Genomic DNA, 18,837 nt, shown 5'->3' on the forward strand with positions numbered 1-18,837 from the left:
TGACTGAGCCACCCAGGTGCCCTGAAGTGATTCGTTATCTTAAGTGATAATTCTCAGGGAGTAGGGAGGGAAGAGGGGATACCTTCCCTTTTCATTAACTCAATTTCTTTCAGCCTTGGTTTTCTAATCTTGGAAATACAGAAAATAGTAACAATCTCATAATGTTGCAAACTCTGCAATCCTTGAGAGTCAGTAAGAGGTGAGTATCCCATAGTGAATTCTAGTTCTGTACTTAGTGGGCCAGTTAAGGAAGGATGAGCAGCCTTGTAAGTGCCTAGTACAATCAACAAAATGTATGTTTATTTCATACTCATGATTAGTAACTGTGATGTTATTTCAGAAGAAGAAACTAAAGTTCTGAGAATTTAAGTGGTTAAAGGTAGTAATTTATTCATGTGGAATTTAATGTCATTAGTTTTAAACTAACTCTTTCCCCCTCCCTATACAGATGAACACAAACAGGAATCTAATACTTTCAAACTTAAAACCTGAACATTAAATTCCACTGAAGGACAGTCCTCAAATTTCTGATTTTGTGTTATCTACACAGATTTGCAAATGGCGGCGGGGGGAGGGAGAGGGAGAGAGATTGTCATTAAGAACAAAGTTCTGAGCAAATTGTATTGGTTTATTTACAATTGTAATTTTATAAACAGTAACACAAACATCTTTACATTAATATTATGAAAAAAGTCCCATGGCTGAAATGGGCAAAAAATGGAGACTTCGCGGCATTTGTAAAGGGGGCACCAAAAAGAAAGAAAAAAAGAAAAGAAAAAGAAAGCAACACAACCGTTGTGGGTAAAGTCATAAATATAGTATGCACCAGGTGCAATTTCACGCAAATGTCTTCAACCACTCAAGAAACTGCTTTTATTTAGATATTAGAATAAAATATCTTGGAACTATGTTGCCTGTTATGTGCTTGATTTCCATTAAGTAAATTAAAATAACTGGCTATAAACAGTGTACATCTAAATATTTTTTCCTATAAACCCCTTAGAGATAATCCATTGCGTTTTAGGACACAGCAGATTGTTAGGACTTGCTACTTCCCAAAAACACTTTATAAGGAGTCCTTCCATAGCCCCAAACATGTTCCCGATTTCTCTCACCAGATGTGTCTAATACAGACCTCAATAAATTAAATTGAGAAAGCTGCAAAGTAAAGCAGATCACTTTTTAGTTCTGTCAGATTAAGAACATAAAAATAGTTTCGAACCACTGGAACAGAAGACAAAAACCAAAGAAGAGTAAGAAATTTCAGAAAGAGCTGATAAAACAATTGTAGTTTATATAGCTCTCTGATTATTTGGCTTTTATTTAAGTGGATATTCGTTGTGGTCACAGACCATAATCTCAGTAAGGATAAATCAATGTGTGCACAACAGCTGTTCTGAAATATCCCAAATCAAATATTCCACTTGTAATAAAGACCAATGACATTTTTATAGATACAACTCTGTCCCCCAAATGTTTAATCTTAATACGCCTACCTACTTATAATTTTAACCGCTCCTTAGAAACCAGTAGGATGAAGTTTAAGATCTGAAGCACTCAGTGTTCAAATCATTAGCTAATGGGAAAAGATGATTTAGAAACTGATACTCCAACATTTCACTAGCTGGACTGCATTTCTGGGTTGGCTGGAATCTTTATCTGCTTCGTTAAAAACATTTCACATTTTTTAAGAACAGAAACAGCAAGCTAATTATTAATCTATGTAATACTTTCAGTTTCTGATACTGCCAAGTGGATAAAACTAAATGTAGCAATTAAAGGGGTCTCTTCAACTAATTCTATCTCTAATTTTCAGTGAAGACATTGCAAGTATATATGTGCATGGATGTTTTTAAATCTGAAAGTGATGCATATTCCCTTTTAAAACACAGCTCTTCAAAACAGAACTGCATTCTGTACCCTTAGTTCACAAGGGTAGAGGGTCAGTTACCTCAAAGTCATTTAATAACTGACCTTTATAAATCATTTTACAAAACCGAAAATGCAAAAGAAAATTTAAGTAAAATTTTAGCTGTCTAGAAATTGATTATAATAATTTACACTTAGACCTGCAATTCAAGCACCCCCATGAGCAAATGAAAGGTCTTCTGTTAGTACGCAATCAGGAAAGTATGTCCATGTTTCTTTCTCTTGGTTGCCTTAATTTCTTTTGAAATAATTCTCTCTTATATTAACTTTCCAAAGCATCCAAAACTTTCATGATCTGTTGTTTAATGGCTTTAGTAGCGTCTCCTGCATTTGGAATCAAATACCTAAGGGGGGAAAAATATACATATATATTAACATAAATTGTTTTCCCTTCAGGCCTCAGCTTAGGTGACACTTCCAATGCAAAGCTTCCCCTAACCTACAAAGCCAGCAGACATACCCTCATATTTACTCCCCATAACTTATTTCAATACATACATGAAAGCATATTTGAAAGAAAGAAAATCTAAGTGTGCAAGCTGGTGACTCTTCATAGCCAAATGGAAGGAACCAGAGATCTGGAGTCAGGACAGCTCCATTTGGTCCTGTCACAAGCAAGGTGTGAGGATTTGGAAGTCATTCAACTCCTCTGGGCTTCACATTTTTATAGGATTATAAAAATGGTTTAGTTTCCAGATAAGTGAGGTCCTATGGCCCTTGATGCCCATCCATGAACTGTTTTGTCACTGGTCCACAATAAGATAAGGAGTTTGTGCCAGACTGTAAATTAAATATAACACTCAGCACGTTGCTTACTTCATGGATACTTTTTCAAAAGAATTTTTTGATGAACGGAAGTAGAAACACTGACTTATATTCTGAGACAAGCTTCTTATTTGATAAACCAGCATTTAGTGCAGCAATAGTATAAGGACCCTTCTGTCAAAAAGTTAATGAAATTAGCTATGAAACTTACTGAAACCATGTGTTAATAACTAATTGACATATGATTAAGGGTATGGAAGAAAAAGATAAGCAAAGAATACTAATTAAAAGTGGCTCAAGTAGCCTATGCCACCATCTATTCTCCAAAAGAGAGAAACAGTGTTTAATAATGAACTAATTCAATAATTCAGATAATACCATTCTAAGAAAATCTTACCTTTCAATTGCCAAGATTTCTATTCCTGAAGCACTGCTATTTCCGTACTTGAAAGTAATTAGCTCAGGATGCTTTTTTTTAGATGTAATTTTAACTACAGAATTTAGTGCTTGTCGAGACTGTATATAAGCCAATCCTTTCCGTGAAAGAATCTCCCTTAAACAGTACATGTGTGTTGCAGTAACCAACAGATGACTTAAGAGGCAAAAAAAACATTAAACAACAAAAAGAATTTTAGACACATCATGCAAAACAGCTGTTACTTCAATCAAAAAAATATTCAACTCCAGATGAAATTACTTTTGAATTAAAATGAATCATCTATAAACAAATAAACTACCCAATAAAAGTTCTTAATTTTCCTTTAGTTGTATGGAAAATTAACATTTTATTAATAGGAAATCCTGTAACCGTTTAAGAGCAAAGTTTCTATTTTATGTAATAAAAAGTACAATACTATTAGAAATCATTAAAATAATATTTTTAGAATCTATTCTATATGGTATATGGAATACAGTCCTTTTCAAACTTTTTCACAATACTGCCTATATTCATAAACTACTCTCAGTCACTATACCATAGTGTATACTTTTCATCAAAGACCACTAAGCAATAGTTGGGCTGCCTTACATATTTTATAATATTCTGTAACTGGATCTTGAAGGTAAAATGGGCATGGTGTTATTAACACACCCCTCCCTGTGTCTTAGCTCACTTTTAATGTAATGCAATGATATACTCATACACATTTATGTAATACAGTAAAATCTTGGATTGTAACTTGTTCAGTGAGTGTCCCAGAAGACAAGCAAACCTTTCTAATACATTTTAACTTGATAAATGAGCGATGTCTTACGAGTAGTACATGATGCCAAACATCACATGATCGCAACTGAGCCAATGGTTCCTGAAATTCGCTTTGATACACGAGTGCTCTGGATTACAAACTTGTTTGCAGAACGAATTATGCTCGCAAACCAAGGTTTTACTGTGCAGTAAAACTATAAAAGTCCAAAACGCAGGACACTCTGCAGAATACACAGCCTAGCCTCAAAAGAGTCATTCATCATGCAGAAAAGGGGAGGTGGTGGTAAAGGCAGACGTACTGCTGCACACCGGCTGAAACTAAAGAGATTGACAGGCAAATACAATGCAGGAACCTTGACTAGCTATTGGATCAAAAAGGAAAAAAACGACTATAAATAATACTTTGGGGGCACCCTGAAAAATCTGAGTGTCACATGTATGTTGAATGATGTTCATTTTAAAGTTTTTAAAGAGTGATAATGCTATTTTAAAAACAGTCATAACGCTATTGAAGTTGTATAAGAGAATGCTCATATTCTTGGGAGATTTACACTAAAGCATTTTTGGGGGTTAAGGGTCATATCTGTAAGATTCTTCTGAATGGCTTGACAAGAGAGAACTGTATGTGTATGTGTGTCTATAAATAGATATATAAATAGATTGGAAAAACACAAAAAGAAATTAAAATCTGGTGAATTGAGAGAGGCTTATAAAGATGTTCAATGTACTGTTTCTTCAAGTTTTTAGAATATTTCAAAATAAAAAATTACATTAAAAATATTTTAAAAATCAAGACACATAATACAAGTTGACAAAGGAAAATTATATCTTATTGTATTTAAAGAAAATTTCTCCTGTGGTTAAGTTTTTTATTCCCCAAATTTAATTTTACTTCTGAAGAAGGCATTTAAAAAAGTACCTAGGAAACATGTGTCCACTTTCTTTCACTTCTTTACAAGGAAAATGATGCTTGACGTCTGGCTTGTTTATCCAAGTCTGAATGTTTACAACCTCTTTTCTGTCATCATCTGACATTGAAGAGCTGTCAATTTCATCTGAAAGAGTTTAAAGTGTTAAAAGTGGGAATTACCAACTTTAAAAATGAGACGTTCCTTAATAGCCGGGAAAAAAAATTGAGTATTTTAAGCATACAGGTTGGGGGAAAAGAAAAAAACAATTCAAATCCTGTTACTATGTTTCCTTATGCCACTGGCATAATACAGAAATATTATTATGAAGCATTAGGCTACATGGTAAGAAAGGTGAAAATACTAAGAATACCCCGTAACACTGTGTGTCAACTATACTTAAATAAAAAATAAATAGGGGAGCCTGGGTGGCTCAGTCAGTTAAGCATCCGACTTCAGCTCAGATCATGATCTCACAGTCCATTAGTTGGAGCCCCACGTCGGGCTCTGTGCTGACAGCCCAGAGCTTGGAGCCTGCTTTGGATTCTGTGTCTCCCTCTCTCTCTCTCTGCCCCTCCCCTGCTCATGCTCTGTCTCTCTTTCTCTGTCAAAGATTTAAAAAAATAAAACAAAAAATAAATAATGTAAATAAATTTTTTAAAGACTATACTGCCTGAGGAATTTCAACTTTTTTGCTTTATGTAACATGACTCTAATCTATGTCTAAACTATAGAAAGATGGCTAAATTGTCCAATAATAAGCATCTATCTTGAGGGCAAAGATGTTAGAGTTCTTTTTCTCTTGCTGTTTTTTGACTTTAAGAAAAACAACAAAAATCCATCCTTGGATAAATAAGTAAAATCTCTACAGTAGCAGTAACATTTATATAAATAGTAGACCTTTCAACTGTATTCTTCTGCAACTGCTTCTTCACTCTGAACAGTGTAAAATTTATACATGTTGATACACGTAGCTCTAGTATTCTCATTTTCATTACTGTACAATTTCCCAAATACAAATATATGCATAAATATATGACACATGTATGTATACTATAGTTTATCCATCCATTTGCCTCTTGGGAATTAAAAGAGTTGAAATGAAAGTTATTAAAGAAAGGAGCCGAAATATTCAGGGACAGACTGATAAATAACAGGAAGATAGCAACAAAAATAGAAGGGAGAGGAGAAAAAGAAACAATGAGAAATAGCACACAGAAAATTTCATTTACCTCAATGCAAGTTTTTAGGAAGGTGATTTTGTAAATATTTATTAAAATGTCAAATGTGGCTCCCTATAATCTATTAATCTTACCTGCTAAGAATATAGCCTCTGTGTGTACTTACAAAAGTTCAGATAGTTATGTATAAAAATATCTATTGCCATTTGAAACAAACAAAAAACCTGAAAAACTACCAGTGTGAATTTTGAAAGACTGATTAAATAAATTATGGTGTGTTTATGTGATAGAAAGAGAACTAAGGTGGAATATGGGCTGAGATGGAAAATATACAGCATGCATTACTAAGTAGAAAAAACAAGGAGAAATTTGGGAAGGTTTTTTCTTTTATTTGCTACATTGATTTACTGCTTTATTTTTTCTAACCCAATACACATATTAACATTCATTATTATTACTTAACCAGGGTAATCTTGGCAGCAGCATTATGAAGCAAAGTAATAAATCATTTTTAAAAATATAAAGACAACCACAGACGATGATACAATTTGCCTGGTACAATATCCCCACCTTGTGGCCTTTTAGGATATTACCTCGAATTTAAAAAGGCTCTTTCCAGATGTCTCCATTTTGGAATTCCCTGAACTTTAGTCCCACAGCTCTCAATCTCCCAGGTGGGTGGATCAAGGGGATTTAAATAAAATCCCATGGATTTAAATACTATTTCAACACGGATAATTCCCAGATCAGCACCACGTTATTAGACCTTCTCTCTTCATCTAAAGACTCCTATAATCAAATGCATACTCAGCATTTCTGCTTGAATTCTAACAGGCATAACTTAAGAGGTCTAAAACCAAACTCTTAGGAAAAAAACTAGAAAAAACTCTTAGGAAAAAAGAACAGACTCCCCAATCTCATCTACAGAATTTCATTGTGTCTTTTTTTTTTTTTTTTTAAAGTTCAGCTAGTCTCAGAATGATCTCTATAGTCATTCCTGGTGCCTAAGGAAAGCATCTACAGATAAGTTTATTACTACACCTGTGTCGTATTCTTCTTCATCCCCAATGCTGAAAACAGGCTTTACACCACGATAAGGCTTGCCCACTCTGTCACTGCTGCTCACATGCCTATATTCAAAGAATTTTAGAGGGGAAATTATCACTTAAGAAGTCAACCGAAGATTTTTACCAAGTATCATTTGAATATTTATACAACATGTATACATTCTTTGTTCCTCACCCCCATATACCACCCAGCTTTAGAACAGCCATCTATGGGGGCGCCTGGGTGGCGCAGTCGGTTAAGCGTCCGACTTCAGCCAGGTCACGATCTCACGGTCCGTGAGTTCGAGCCCCGCGTCAGGCTCTGGGCTGATGGCTCAGAGCCTGGAGCCTGTTTCCGATTCTGTGTCTCCCTCTCTCTCTGTCCCTCCCCGTTCATGCTCTGTCTCTCTCTGTCCCAAAAATAAATAAACGTTGAAAAAAAAAAAAAATTAATAAAAAAAAAAAAATAAATAAAAATAAAAAAAAAAGAACAGCCATCTATGTTAAGGAAACTGTAACAAGATAGGAAATTATGTTAGCAAAAGTGGCATAATGTCTTGACAGGCTGAATGTTTTCAATCTGTAAAAATTAAATTTTAAAACAATTTTATTATTCATATTAGAACTAGTGCTTAGATCTGTGTAGCTTTAGGGAAGTCATTTAACCTCTCTGATTCTATTTTCATATCTGTAAAGTGGTAGTTAACAACAGTACCTACCCTTCAAGGTTACTGTGAGAATTAAATTAGTTAATATTTTGTAAAGCTCTTAGAACAATGCCTGGCATCTAGCTAGTACTATGCACATGTCTGTTAGGTAAAATAGATTATGGAACTGAATACTCCAATTCTAGGAGGGGTGTTAAGGTTTTCTTATATGGGGCAAATATTTTGGGGGGATTTTGGGGGGATATAAAATGGGATTTTTCCTCCCATTTTTTTTAAATCACAGTTTCAGTTGTACCATATGATTCAACAATTCTATATATTAACCAATGCTCACATTGTAATCCTCCTTTTTTTTTTTTACTATTAGTTTTGCTTTAATAGAAACTAACATGCTACTAGTTCTTTTACATAAATGTAAACAAACGATGAAAATTAATCTGCCTTTCTTTTTCAAGCGGCAGAAGCATAAACAATAAACTTGATTAGTTCTTGCAGGAAGTATAACCTCTTTTTACTATAAAAATTTATACCTCAGTACTTTTCAGGTAATCTCAAACAAACCAAGAAGAAAAATTAAAATATTTCAACAAAATACATGTTTTTGTGGAAAAAGCACTGTATATTTGTAAGATAAAGGTTCCATCAAGATTATCTACAATGAAGAAAAACTAGCTTATTTTTATTTATTGATTGATTGATCATATATCAAGAGATAGTCCAACATGGAAAAAATTGGGGTTACACGTCTTTAATCTTAAATTCAATTTTTCCAGAATATAGAGATCGAATATGTATTTTAAATAATACATATCATCAAAATCTTAATCATAACCTAATTTTGTTCAATGAGGCTTACTTAAATCCTTACTTCTCCCAGAACATTCCTCAATGGAACACTTACTAGAAAAACCAATGAGAGCCAAATGTATAACATTCTTTGGGAATTATAAGCTAATCAATACATAATTTACAGTTTAAGTTAAATCATAAAATCATTTTATTTTATGTTAAAACATATCTAATGTAAAGTTATCCAGTAAATTATCAAACTATACTCATTAGATAAAGTGAAATAAATAATTAAATACCTATGAAACTCAGAATCAGCCTACTTATAAAAGACAAAGATAATACAGTTTTGTCTAAAAATACTTTAGTGCCATCTAGATTACAAAAATTTATGATTAAATTATTGGTTCTCTCCTGACATTAAAGCATAATTAAACTGATGTAACTTCGAAAGTAACAAGGATAATGTTTATAGTAAATGCATGAACCAGAATTCAAGTATGCAAAGTGAAAAGTTTTAAAAAAACTAATTATTGATCTACATTTATAATGCAAGGCAGTTTTTATAAAGATTGCTAAAGATTACTGGGTTATTAGTTCTTAAATATTGGCTAAAAATTAATGAAATTTGGGGCTCCTGGGTGGCTCAGTCCGTTAAGCGCCAACTTCAGCTCAGGTCATGATCTGGCAGTTCGTGGGGTTCAAGCCCCATTTCAGGCTCTGTGCTGACAGCTAGGAGCCTGGAGCCTGCTTTGGATTCTGTGTCTCCCTCTCTCTCTCTGCCTCTCCCCCACTTGTACTCGGTCTCTCTCTCTCTCTTTCTCTCTCTCTCAAAAATAAACATTTAAAACAATTTAAAAATTAATGAAATTCACTGGACTTTTTAAAAAGCAGTATATTTATACTTTTTTAGTTGAAGTAATAACAGAAACATCTATAACATATTTTGACCAGGTTCTAATTTATTTACTGAGCTCAGAAAGAAACCCAATTCTAACTTTTCACTAAATTCTATTTTCAAAATAAATATATTTGCCTGTAGATCAGAGAAAATAAGTTAAATTTTTATAAATTTAAGAATTTGGGAGAAAACCTGGGAGTTAAAATTAGACTAATTCAATGGTCCTATAACAAGAAAAGGTAGAAAGATGATTCACAAACAGATTATAATTTTAAAAGAAGCAAATGCCTTTAGAATAGTCTCAGGTAAAACTGTAATAGAAGCTCTGTAATTGGCATTGTGCAGGAATAGTTACAGTAAATAAAAACTCTTACCACTAAGTTAAGAGTGAACTAGTGCTTTTAAAAATGTTACTTCTAGTCACTGAAAACATTGAAATGACCAAAGAAAAATTCAACTCCATAATTCCAAAGCTTAATTTATATTTAAAATACAACTAGAATTTCTTTTAAAATCTCCATAGATATTGCTGTAATTGATATTCTAATTTAAACTGCTTAATGGGGCACTTTGGTCGTCGCTCAGTTGGTTAGGTGTCTGATTCTTGATTTGGCTCAGGTCATGATCTCATGGTTCTTGGGATTGAGCCCCACGTTGGGCTCTGCACTGACGGCATGGAACCTGCTTGGGATTCTCTCTCTCCCTCTCTCTCTCTCTTTCAGAATAAACTTAAAAAAAAAAATAAACTGCAGAAAAATGCTGTAGGTATAAAAACTACAAAGCTATATAAAGGTATTAAGTTAGTTGAGTTCTTCTGTGCACCCTAATTGAAGATTCAGTAGATTTTTAAACTTTAGACTTCTATAATCTAATGACAAGTACCACATGTTACTAGGGACAGAGAAGGGATGGATTATACATTAACATGTCCACCATGACCTAATTTCTTTTATGGAAAACTAAAGAATTGTGGTTCTTTGGAACTGATTTAGATATGTGAAGTCACCAACCTAAATATACAAATCTAATTAAGAAAAGTCTTTTAAAAAAATCATAAAATTACATAATATACTTGAATTAACAACAATTTTGAACTATGAACAATGCCCTTTGTTAGGTGCGATAATACTCTATACTATTAGTGCAGGAAATAGAAATACATGATCTCCAACGCTAACACTCTGCCAACTCTGAGACTAATTATTTTCTTTGTTTCACTCCTCTCTTTCAGAATAAAAACGGCAGGTTTTATGAAGTTCTTGGATTTGAATGTACTTGATTTTCATCTGAGGAATGGGAGATATAAAGAAGCATGCAAGGAAAAAAAATTAAAATGATCAAGCCAAAAAACAAATACAGCTCAATCAATATCACACACTCCTAAAAGCAGAATAAGAAAAATTCAGCATTTGAAAACAGCTGCATCAAATTTAAGCCAAGACAGTGTGAGGCTTACAGACAGCATGAGGCATGCTAAAGAAAAGGATGGTCCCGTAAAGCTGCTCTACTCATTGGCTTACCGCTCTGTACATGCTCTGTCTGGCCAAGGAAGATTGAAAGACATTCTATAGCAAATTGAGGTAGAGGACAGAACAAAATGATTATTAAAAACACAACAGCTTTAAAACAAAAATACAGTATAATCACTTTTTCTAACCCAGAGCATACATTATAAAGAAAATGTTTTGATCATCCCAAGTACAAAGAAAAATGAAGAAAAGCCAGTTTCAAGTCAGAGTTATCACTTGTTCATTTTAAAATAAAATGTTAAATGTTCATGCTACCAAATGTAGCAATAGTACTCTAACTCAGAATGCACTGAAAGTAAAAAAAGTTATAGGCTTTTGAGAACAGACATAATTTTAATGAGCAAAGAAGACTTTCAGGCTTGATAAAACACTTTAATATTATTTATGAGTTGACCATTTTAGACAGGTACAATTTTTTTTGATTTGTGAAAATAATCCATTCTTCCTTGCTATTTACTAAATGGGGGAAAATGTACTTTTGTATGCACAGGTACTATAACTAATAAAGTAACAACAGTAAATTCCTAACATTCAATTCTTAAAGTCAAATATTTCAACTTTCCTAGGATACTGCAAAATAAGAAAGTGAAATTAATATCACACATTTTCAAGACCAGGTCTGCTTAGAAATAAATTCTATGCTGGAATTATTATGTTAGTTTTGAACTGTACAACAAGAAAGATGAATTAGACTAATACGTGGAGGAGAAAACATTGTGGACTCACAGTTCCAATAAGAAACACTGTAGCAGACATTCTTAAATTTATCAAACTGTGTCCTTCATTTGTAATTCGTGGGAAAACAGATGTCACTTATATTCTGTGGACAAAATTCTATGAAGAGCTAAACTCTTAAATTTAAGAAAATGGGTTTCTGGGGCAACTGGCTGGCTCAGTCAGTGGAGCAAGCATCCAGGTTGTGAGTTCGAGCCCCATGTTGGGTGTAGAGATTACTTTAAAGATGAATTAATTGATTAATTTTAAAAAAGAAAGAAAGAAAATAAGTTTCTGCTTTATTTAGCATGAACAAATTTTCTAGGTTATAAATTCCTGGAGGAGGAGAAGAGTTTCCTGCTTTGAGATTACTGCATTTAGTAGATGATTCCCATCCATTTGACATGTGGGAAACAGCTACTATATGAAGAATAATGCATATAATGGCATCTTAATATTTTTTTTAATGAATGGCATAAAAGGGCAGAATCATTATTTGAGTTTTATTCTGGCAGTAGGGGAAGAGAAATCTTTGCAGTCAAATGTTATAGCAATAAAGGACATCTTTGCAATTACAATGAAAACTGAAATTATCCAATTAAAAAATGTACTTTATGATTCTTTTCTAGAACATATTCAATTCAACTATCATTTACTATTAAGACACATGTCTTTAGTTACCCATCATAAACTCATACCATATAAGCAACTCACCGGTCCACAGGAGTTGATGTGTTCTCAATAAAACTGATAACTTTTTCCCTGACATTAACAGATTTCGTCTTCAAAGCAACAGTCATTTTATTTACTAGTGATTTCATTCCTCTATCATTTGAGCCATTAGAAGATTCACCCTGAAAAAAAAAAAAAAAAAAAAGAACTTACTAATGAATTAACTGTTCTCCTAATGACTATCAGGCACACTACTGCTAAAGGTTACCTAGAGGTTATGGACTGAATTGTGTCCATATGTTAAAGTTCTAACTCCTAGTTCACCTTAGATAAAGACTGTACTCAGAGATATTAAACTAAGGCTGAGGTCATACAGGTGGGACCTAATCCAGTATGACCGGTGTCCTTACAAGAAGAGAAGGAGACCACATACACAGGACCATGTATATCCAGACAGACCAAAAAGGCAGTCATCTGCAAGCCAAAGAGAGAGGCCTGAGGATACATAATCAAACCTGCCAACCCTGTGATTCCAGATCTGCAGCCTCCAGAACTAAACAAAATAGACCTCTGTGATTTAAGCCAACTACTTGGTTGTATTTCGTTATGGCAGCCTTAACCGACCAATATACTAGGTAAAACCATTTTAGGGATGGGAATTAGAAATGAAAAATGCGGATGTATGTTGTACATACAAACATGTAAAGTCTGAAAATACCTTCCTTACTCAATAAAAAATTAAGTTACTGACCTTTTCTTAACTTCAATCATAAAATGTAAATCAGCAAATGTATAATCAGAATATCATCCATGTAGCTAAATTTTTAAACATTTATTCCTTGTAAAATTTTGCTGTTTAAATATTTTCACTTAGACTTTTAATTTTCTCAAGAAAACTATCCTTATGTACCTAATATAACAGATATGACTATAATTCTTAAAATGTTTCATGGAATTGCTCCCATATTCATTAGAGGGCAAACTGGCAATAGGTGTCAGTTTAAAAGTGTGCCTGTTGGGGCGCCTGGGTGGCTCAGTTGGTTAAGCGGCCGACTTCGGCTCAGGTCATGATCTCGCGGTCCATGAGTTCGAGCCCTGCGTCGGGCTCTGTGCTGACAGCTCAGAGCCTGGAGCCTGTTTCAGATTCTGTGTCTCCCTCTCTCTGACCCTCCCCTGTTCATGCTCTGTCTCTCCCTGTCTCAAAAATAAATAAACGTTAAAAAAAAAATTAAAAATAAATAAATAAATAAATAAATAAATAAATAAATAAATAAATAAATAAAATAAATAAATAAATAAAAGTGTGCCTATCTTTTTTTTTATTTATATTTTTAGAGAGAAAGAGAGTGCACCCATTTGAGCAGGGGAGGGGTGGAGAGGAGAGAGAGAAACCCAAGCAGGCTCTGTGCTGTTAGTGCAGAGCTCAATGCAGGGCTTGACATCAGAACGGTGAGATGATGACCTGAGCCAAGATCAAGAGTCAGATGCTTAACCAACTGAGCCACCCAGGCGCCCCAAAAAGTATGCGATCTTTTGCCCATTAATTCTTCTTCAGAACTTAAGAGAAAGAAATAATTAGAAAGCACTCTAGGACTTCAGTACTGTTTGATGGAAATTTATATAAATTTTTTAAAAACGCTTTAAAAAATTTTTTTAAGTTTTTATTTTACTTCTAGTTAGTTAACATATAGTGTAATATTAGATTCTGGTGGACAATACAGTGATTCAATACTTCCCATACAACACCCAGTGCTCATCATGACAAGTGTATTCCTTAATCCCCATCACCTTTTCTTTTAAAGCATTTTAAAATGTTAGAAAAAGCGGTGAGAAAAAGCAGAAAATAAATCTATATGTAAACTCTGATCACCATTTTTAAAATAAAACACTAAAATACATATGCATTAAAAATATTTGAAGGAAATATTTCAAAGTATGAAAATATGAATAGCAGTTGTTTTCTTAGATCTTTCATATTTACATATGATGCTAAAATAAACATGTCATTTTCATTTTTAAGTGAAATAAATCATTAACTAACACAAAAACCATATTTCTATTTCCATATCCAAATTTGAAATCAAATTAAACTGAATATAGAAATTAAATTATTTGGTATTTTTCAATATAACACATCTTTTTTTTTTTTTTTCAACGTTTTTTTTTTTTTATTTATTTTTGGACAGAGAGAGACACAGCATGAACGGGGGAGGGGCAGAGAGAGAGGGAGACACAGAATCGGAAACAGGCTCCAGGCTCCGAGCCATCAGCCCAGAGCCTGACGCGGGGCTCGAACTCACGGACCGCGAGATCGTGACCTGGCTGAAGTCGGACGCTTAACCGACTGCGCCACCCAGGCGCCCCTATAACACATCTTTAAGACAGTTTCTTTAACAGCCTCAATCATTGTTTTTTAAATCTGAAGAAACAAACTTGAACAGAATTACTTTCTACATTGTGGGTGGCAATATAAATTAGAAGAATGTTGTTTTTAAGGGCCATTGATATTTAAGCTGGGGGCAGAAAACTGTCACTAGATGACACCGAACTGCAGCTGGACAGGGAGAAATTTGAATTCAGCAAGTGGACCTCCAGAACTCCTGGCTAGTTTAGCTGTGCAGGCCTGTTCCATATAACATTAACCATGCAATAACACGACTCCTCACTATATGTGTTTGAAATATTTTGACTCCATTTCTGTTACAGTGAGCTTAATAGTTAGTCACATTTTCTGGGCATTTATCCAAATATGGTGACACATTCTACACATACACTTACATCAACAGAAGAATTGATACTGCTCCTTGAGCCTGAGGTACTAGCAATCCAATGGCCATATCCATTTTCTGGTCCATCCACATTAATATCCGCCAGGTGCTGTTGCAGTGCTTAAAATAAACAAGAAGGGGAAAAAAACAACTCACGTATCAACCCCCTTTGGAAAGATTCGTTACCAGAGAACATAATAAACATGTCATGGCTGAATGAAAGAGGATACAAAGACGTAATTACAGGTATTTTTTTCTGCACTTCAGTAATGAAGGACTCTAAGCTACAGAAAGCCGCCTTCTTCTCCTTCTAAAGCCCTCTGTACAACTACAGTTTTTCTTAATTGACAATAACTATATATAAATTTGATGCTTTCCTCTCTGGAAGTATTAAGAGATAATCTCAGCAACATTTTTATGATATAAAAAATTAAAAGAAAACCTATGGTGGCTTTTGTTTTACCATAAAGAGATATCAATTAATCTTTCCCATAATAAAGAAGGCATTAACTGCTATGGAAAGAGAGGTTATTCTTGGAAAAGAAATAATTCATAATTATAAAAAAGCTTCTGGAACCTAGACTATACCATAAAAGACTGCTTTTCAGACACTTTTGATAGTAAGCTTAATAACCAAGTTCTGTATCACTGTCAAAATTCCTAATAAACACTGGGCCTAAAGGCCAATACTTGCTTAACACTATTAAAACAACCCCATTTGTAGATCACTCCGGGTATGAGCCCCAAAGATTGTGAGTTATCAGGCCATGATATACAGGAAATCATCATAATCCTTGTTAATATCGACAAAGAGGAAAAAGATCCTAATCTGTAAAAATTCTAAGTTATAAAACAAGAAGATTATATTAGGTCAGAACTTAATCCTTATGAGACTCTCATGATTCAAACTCAATTCTATTACTCAACAAATATTAATTTGATTTTACTATTAAAGGCTCTTTATTTCTTGATTGAAATATATTTGACCTATAACACTATGTAAACTTAAGGTGTTTAACATGTTGATTTACATACTGTAATATAATTTCCATTTCAGCAACAGTTAGTACCTCTATCAGATCAGATAATTACCATTTCTTCATGGTGGGAATAATCAAGATTTAGTCTGTTTGCAAGTTTGGTTATGATAATACTGTTGTCTACGTTCACTACACTTACAGTACTCTAGGACTTACTCATCTTTTAGTCACAAGTTTGTACCCTTAAATAATACAATTTGCAAAAAAGACAGGCTCTTTTTAAATCTTTTTATCCTGACCTAATCCTTCATAAATTCTCAAATACTTGCTTGCAGAGATTTTCTGTTATTTTACCATCCTGGATTGTCAGATATTGGTCTGAAGATTTGAAAACATTAGCTTATTTGTTTTATTCCATTCAGCCAATATTTTTTTAGCAGCTAATACTTTCAAGTATTTCAAAAACAAAATAACGATGAAACAAAAAGCAAAGAGTATGAAAAATATTCCTCTTACCCATTTCCCAGTCCTATCTATTGCACCTTCTCCATAAAGACAAATCATGTAGACAGTTTTTCATGCCTCTTTACAAAAATACTTTTTACAAATACAAGCTCATTAAACATATCTAATGAATTAGTCTTCCATTAAATATTTGCTCATTTCAATTGTCTATTATGTTTATCTGTTATCTATATGTGCTGCTGGCCTTCCCTTTTCTGAAAATACAGAATGTCTGAAGAGAGAGTTTATCCACTAACTAATCTGGTCACTCCCAATCAGCTCTGGTGATATAATTTCCTCTGAGAAATGGAAGCAAAGCAACAAATAAATTAAATCCTTACCCATAAAGCCTCCACTGGCAATGCTTACATATTCTTTGTTTTTCTGTAGCAAAAATAGAATTTAAATTATTCCAAAATGCAATTTAATCAAAACCTCTATAGCCCTATAAACACTGACACATGTTATACATAGTTATATATTAAGTTTCTGGACTTTTTGTTTTCTTTGACATCTGGGACTCTGGTATAGAGAGATACATACATTTACCTTGTATACTGTAAGGTCTGGCGCTTGGTGGAAAGAAGGAGACAACTTCATGGCTACTATCAAGACTGTGATTTTATCTGTATTATAGTTCCAATAATATAATAACGAGTCAAACTAAAATCAGTTAATTGTATTTTTAGATATAATTAGAGTGATTTTTAAAAGATTTCAAAATATGTTGTATCTTTTATTAAAAGGAAATATAAAAACAATTATTCTAGCTAATTATGAATAAGAAATAATAGAATGTTACCATTTTACAAACTACTATAAAAATTAATGGATCTAATATGCACTGACAGAGAAAGAGACAAAAAAGAAAGATATGGGCAGTACATACCTCCTGACCAAAGTTCACACCACCCAGGACTTCCTGTCCGCCCCCACTCCCAAAAAAGTAATCTGATCAAGTCTCTAGATCTAATTACCAACTTAGAGGAAATACCAGGGACAGAACCTGATAAACACCACCATGTGAATGCAATTAGCAAAATCTAGTATGTGGGGGACCCGCTATAAGATAACGTAACCAGTTTTTCCAACAAATATCTGCAAGGAAAAAAAATTAGGAAAGGGAACCTATACATTAAAAGAGACTTAAAGGATGTCAACCAAGCAGAATGTCTTGTTTTGGATCCTGGGAAAATCAGAGAAACTTGAACAATAGTTAGGTTTTTTTATAATAAAGTATAACGATAATGTGGTTTTATGTCTTTATAAAGAGTTTATAGGGTTCAACTCTATGTACTCTTGATTTTGTTTGAAAATTTCCATGATAAAAGTTGGGGGAAAACTTTCTAAAACCACATCAAGAACTTGAGTTATAAAAAATAAGTTCACAATATTTCAAATTCTTGCCATGTGATATGTTAATGTTCACAATCTATAGTTTATACCAGAGCATTTTTAAAATAGGCCAATTAAATTTGTAAGTAAAATGAGTCTGAGACCCTATTTTTGTTATTTTGTGTAAGTTTCTAAAATCTCTCCTTTAATAAGGTATAAAATTATCTTACAACCCTTCCCCCATATACCTTGTTCCTTCTCGTGTTTTGTCTTTTAAGGATTCTTTCCTTTAGACTTACTTTCTCAAAGCAGATTCCCAGTAAAGTACAACATGAACAGAAATGGATCCAAATTTAGTAGCTAGTGCAACACCATGCCTATGGTCTTGCTAATTCCGTTAAGTCAGGGTCATATAAAATGAAGACTTTAATGTATAAAATACCAAAGAATACCTAACAATTATTTTTATGAAGAAAGAGCCATCACTGAGAGAGGTTTTGTAGAGAAGATAGAGGAACAGGCTGCATAAAATCACTGATACAAATTAGACAACATTCAAACACAAAAAGGAAAGATGGCCAAGTATAATGAATAAATATACATGTATATTTATTCTATTTCAAAGTAAATACATTAAACTGAATTATGCAGTTACTGTAAAAAGTACTAGGGAATGAACAGACATAAACAGCAACGCAATAGAATAATCCAGAAATAGATCCTGATGCACTGAGGAATTAAAAAGGTGGTATTTCAGGGCGCCTGGGTGGGTGGCTCAGTCAGTTAAGCATCCAATTTCGGCTCAGATCATGATTGCATGGTTCATGAGTTCGAGCCCCATGTCGGGCTCTGTGCTGACAGCTCAGAGCCTGGAGCCTGCTTCGGATTCTGTGTCTCCCTCTCTCTCTGCCCCTCCCCCACTTGTGTTCTGTCTCTGTCTCTGT

General features: G+C 33.7%; 1 protein-coding gene across 2 annotated transcripts in view; it reads right to left on the reverse strand.

Moving 5' to 3' along the window:
• Positions 1-607: 607 nt before the first annotated feature.
• The window catches only part of TBC1D23 (TBC1 domain family member 23), a 58,914-nt gene continuing 40,684 nt past the window's right edge, over positions 608-18,837 (reverse strand). Inside the window, exons 12-19 of one of the 2 annotated variants that reach the window (XM_058731614.1) lie at positions 16,900-16,942; positions 15,085-15,194; positions 12,349-12,488; positions 10,912-10,956; positions 7,029-7,117; positions 4,818-4,953; positions 3,092-3,286; positions 608-2,273 (exon numbers count right to left, since the gene is read on the reverse strand). In XM_058731614.1, coding sequence (XP_058587597.1) covers positions 2,192-2,273; positions 3,092-3,286; positions 4,818-4,953; positions 7,029-7,117; positions 10,912-10,956; positions 12,349-12,488; positions 15,085-15,194; positions 16,900-16,942 — 840 coding nt within the window. In that variant the 3' untranslated portion in view covers positions 608-2,191. The remainder of the gene's footprint in view (positions 2,274-3,091; positions 3,287-4,817; positions 4,954-7,028; positions 7,118-10,911; positions 10,957-12,348; positions 12,489-15,084; positions 15,195-16,899; positions 16,943-18,837) is intronic. The other variant, XM_058731613.1, reaches the window with a different exon arrangement.

The sequence above is a fragment of the Neofelis nebulosa genome, chromosome 5 (assembly GCF_028018385.1).
Source record: "Neofelis nebulosa isolate mNeoNeb1 chromosome 5, mNeoNeb1.pri, whole genome shotgun sequence".
Lineage (NCBI taxonomy): Eukaryota > Metazoa > Chordata > Mammalia > Carnivora > Felidae > Neofelis > Neofelis nebulosa.